General features: G+C 45.4%; 1 protein-coding gene across 1 annotated transcript; it reads left to right on the top strand.

The window, feature by feature from the left end:
* The first annotated feature begins 348 nt into the window (after window positions 1–348).
* LOC140337431 (CARD- and ANK-domain containing inflammasome adapter protein-like) lies at window positions 349–4,136 on the top strand. Its single transcript, XM_072421181.1, has one exon. It carries the CDS (start codon window positions 502–504, stop codon window positions 2,812–2,814), a length of 2,313 nt encoding a protein of 770 aa, XP_072277282.1. The 5' UTR covers window positions 349–501; the 3' UTR covers window positions 2,815–4,136.
* Window positions 4,137–4,168: the final 32 nt, after the last annotated feature.

Genomic DNA, 4,168 nt, shown 5'->3' with positions numbered 1-4,168 from the left:
AGTAACAGTTAGAAAAATGTCAAGGTGAGATTTGGAATTTGAGGCGGGAAGATGTTAAGTTCTGTTTTATCCAGGTTGAGTTTCAGAAATGTAGTCAGGTTGTCCCCTGCTTTTGTTATTTGTTGCACGGAAGGGATTTTGCTGTAGTTCATTCATTCTCCTTTTTTTGTTCTGCGGAGCTCCCAGTGTCCTCCCTTCTCATACAGAAGTGTCCCTGTCTCAGCCTTTTCAAAAGAGCTTTTGCAATCACAGCAACAGTAACCAAGCTGTTGATTTAGTTTGCTAATCTAGACAAAGTGCATTACTTACTTCCTACCAGGCACAAACAAACACAACCTGCCCAACAAAGAACTGCAGAGTGCTTGGTGTGTGAGATACAATTTCTGAAATCCTTCAGGAGCTTAGAGCCATCATGATCTGTAATTTGCTCCTTTGGACTGTGCCGTATGCAAGTTGTGAGGCTCCTCCGAGTATCAGAGCAGAGACAACTAACTTTTAAAGATGGCGACCACTGTCCAAGTGCCACCGATCCCTTCTAATGGATCCTTCACCAACCCGTACGCTGTTGATGTGGTCAAAACCATGAGAGATGACCTGATTGAGGGAATTCAAGATCCTGACAGCGTCATCGCCTGGCTCGTGGATCATGATATCTTTACCCCGGATAAAAAAATGATCATGTCCTACTACCGGACCAAGACTGAGAAGAACTCCAGACTATTGGACATCCTCATGTCTAAAGGTGAGCGGGCTTGTCGCCTTTTCTTCTTTCCATGTCTTAAGCAAATAGAGCCCAACTTATACAACAACGTTAAAAGTTACGTCAATCATCTGAACGAATCAATTGGGGATGGCAGGAGACAGCTGGTGGGGTATTTGTTGGAAAGAGATAAAGATTATAAGGAGACCCCGGTAAAGGAGCCACCAGAGAAAGTTGCTCGCAAAGAAAACGTCCATAAAAAAGAAAGCACCCCAGCTCCAAAACCAAAACCGGCTGCCAAAGTAAAAGAAAAGACGAGGCCACACTCTGAGGCCCCTAAGCCCCAGGTTATCAGTTCTGAAGGGGTTTTTGATGCGGTTAGCAAAGGGGACCTCTCCTTGTTGGAGTCCTTGTTGAAGAACTCTGATATCAATGCTGTGAATTCATCCGGAGAAACTTTATTGCATGTTGCAGCATCTAATGGTCACGTTCCTGTGATCGAATATTTGATATCAAAGGGGGCAAAAGTGGATGCAAAAGACAAAAAGCGCAGGACGCCGCTGCACAGAGCAGCTGGGAATGGTCACGAGGAGGCAGTAAAGGTCTTACTCCGAGCTGGGGCAAATATTTATTCCCAGGATGCAGATTCCCTCACTGCTTTGAACCTAGCTGTGCAGAATAATCATCAAAACATTGTTAAGCTCTTCCTCCAAGAAGAGGCAAAACGCTACAAAAACAGGACTAACTTTTTACACATGGCGGCCGCTAAGGACAACAGCAGATTGGTGTTGAATCTTTTGAAGAATGGGGCCCCTGTTGATGCCACAGATGACAAGAAACTGACTGCTCTGTTCCATGCAGTAACTGCTGGTCATGAGGACACAGTGAAGGTGTTGCTGGAAGCCGGGGCCAGTATTGACGCAAGCATAATTGACGCTGCTTTCAATGCGAACAATGAACAAATTTTTGGCCTCCTCTTGCAATATTCCAAAGGATTGTCTCCGGACACCATGATCTCCGCCATGTTTAAAGCCGTCAAATTGAACCTTTTCGGCATCATAAATGCTTTGGCTGACAAAGGCACCGATATCAATGCCAAAAATGACATCCAGTACACGCCGCTTCTCCTGGCTGCGGAACTAGGGAAAGGGGAGTCAGCTCGGGCACTGATACAGAAAGGGGCGAAACTGGATGAAAGGACACCGAATCTGAACACGGTGTTACATCTAGCCGTTCAAGGAGGAGATGTCTCCATCACAAAACTGTTGCTGCAGAAAGGCATTAACGCCAATATAACGGGTCCTGGAGACCAGACACCATTGCATGTGGCGGCATTTCATAACAAGCGAGAACTGAGCGATATTTTGCTTGATGCAGGAGCAAACGTCAATGCTGCCACTAAGGAATCAGTCACCCCATTGCATATTGCCAGCCAAAGGAATAACCTGGACATTGCTGAGAGCCTTGTGCAACACAAAGCGAATGTTAATGTCAAAGACAAACACTCACGGACGCCATTGCACTTTGCTGCAGAGGGAGGAGGCAGCGAACTCACACAGCTGCTTCTTAATAACAAAGCTGACCCCAATGTTCCTGACAAAGACAAAAAGACCCCACTCCATGTTGCTGCAGCTGCAGGTAATTTTGATACTGTGGAAGCAATGCTGGCAAACAAGGCCCGGTACGGTGCCAAGGACATGGATGGGTGCACGCCCATCCACTATGCCATCATCTCCGGGAACATGGACATTGTGAAGTCTCTTCTGAAAGCTGGGAAAAATAAAAATTTGGAAGATAAAAATATCTGGAGGAAAACGCCATTACATCTTGCTGCTGAGCACGGCCACAGCGACCTGGTCAATCTGCTGTTAACCAATGGGGCGGCCATTGACGCCTTGGATGGCAACAGGGACACGCCGCTGCACTGTGCATGCAAATCTGGGCACCTGAAATGCGTGCAGACCCTGGCAAGCTGGTCTCAGGGCCAGAAGGCCAATTTACAGGCCACCAACAGTCTAAAGAAGACCCCCCTTCAGGTAGCAGAAGCTGGCACTACCGATAGTCACCAGGAAATAGTGACTTTCCTGAAAAAGAAAATGCTGATTACTAAATAGGGCTGAGCCCCAAGCTTGTATTGTACGATCTTCCTCAAATCTTGGACTTCATTTAATCTGTATTGTGCATTGTAATGGTCAGCTTTAGGCTGTGTTAAAAATGCTGGAATTGACCTTTTGCTTAGAGACTTCCTCACCTTATAGAACATATTTAAATAGGTCATATAAATGTATCATGGAGATATTTGCTCCTACACAGCCTTGGTTGTACATCTGCACAGCCAGCCCTCCAACCCATAGAAATGAACATTTCGCCATTTTTCACTTTTGTATCAGAGTAATTACTAAAATCGTTTTTTAGAGCTCAGGGAACCTTCACAAAAATAATAAGATATACAGCTCATGGTATATCATCCCGCTAGGTTATTGATTGTAAAAGCCAAACTTGCACCTAAAAACCAAAGTCAGCTGTTAGTTTTTGGCCCCTCATTCTCCTCAGCCTCTTGCATAATCAATGAAATTAAAAAAATATTCCTATTATATTCCCCTTTCCCTAGTTTCTGCCCACAGTACCCAAAGGAGGGTTAGGGTTATCCTCCTAAGTGCTCCAAATCTCACCGAGAAGAATCTTCTAACATGTAAGACGTGGAGCACTCAGCATTCTTTAGGACCTCATTGGAGGACGATGACGTCACTCCATGCACCACTGAAGCTGTAGGAAAGGTGAGTATGATGTCTTTTTGTTCCTCTACGGACTTGTTTCAAGCATTTTAGCAAAGTGTAACAGGGGAAAACGTAAACAGCAGACCTTATATTCAGTGCAAGGTGCAATCGTGAAATGAAACATGCCACATTGGTAGCCAGTTGAGAAGTGACCCCTTACATTGGTGGTACATAGAGAAATGACCCCTTACATTGGTGATACATAGAGAAGTGACCCCTTACATTGGTGGTCACTACAGAAGAAATCCCTTCCATTGATGGTCATTGGAGAAGTGACCCCTGAAATTGGTGGTACATGGGGAAGTGAACCCTTGCATTGGTGGTACATGGGGAAGAGAGCCCTTGCATTGGTGGTCCATGGGGACGTGACCCCTTACATAGGTAGTCATTACAGAAGTGACCCCTTACATTGGTGGTCATTACAGAAGAAATCCCTTACATTGATGGTCATTGGAGAAATGACCCCTGAAATTGGTGGTACATGGGGAAGTGAACCCTTGCATTGGTGGTACATGGGGGAGTTAACGCTTGCATTGATGGTCCATGGAGACGTGACCCCTTACATTGTGGTACATAAAAAAGTGATCCCTTACATAGGTGGTCATTACAGAAGTGACCCCTTACATTGGTGGTCATTACAGAAGTGACCCCTTACATTGGTGGTCATTACAGAAGTGACCCCTTACATTGG

This window comes from Pyxicephalus adspersus, chromosome 8 (genome assembly GCF_032062135.1).
Source record: "Pyxicephalus adspersus chromosome 8, UCB_Pads_2.0, whole genome shotgun sequence".
In the NCBI taxonomy this organism is placed as follows: domain Eukaryota; kingdom Metazoa; phylum Chordata; class Amphibia; order Anura; family Pyxicephalidae; genus Pyxicephalus; species Pyxicephalus adspersus.
Note: the sequence above shows the minus strand (reverse complement) of the source record. Positions and strands in the feature narration are given on the sequence as shown.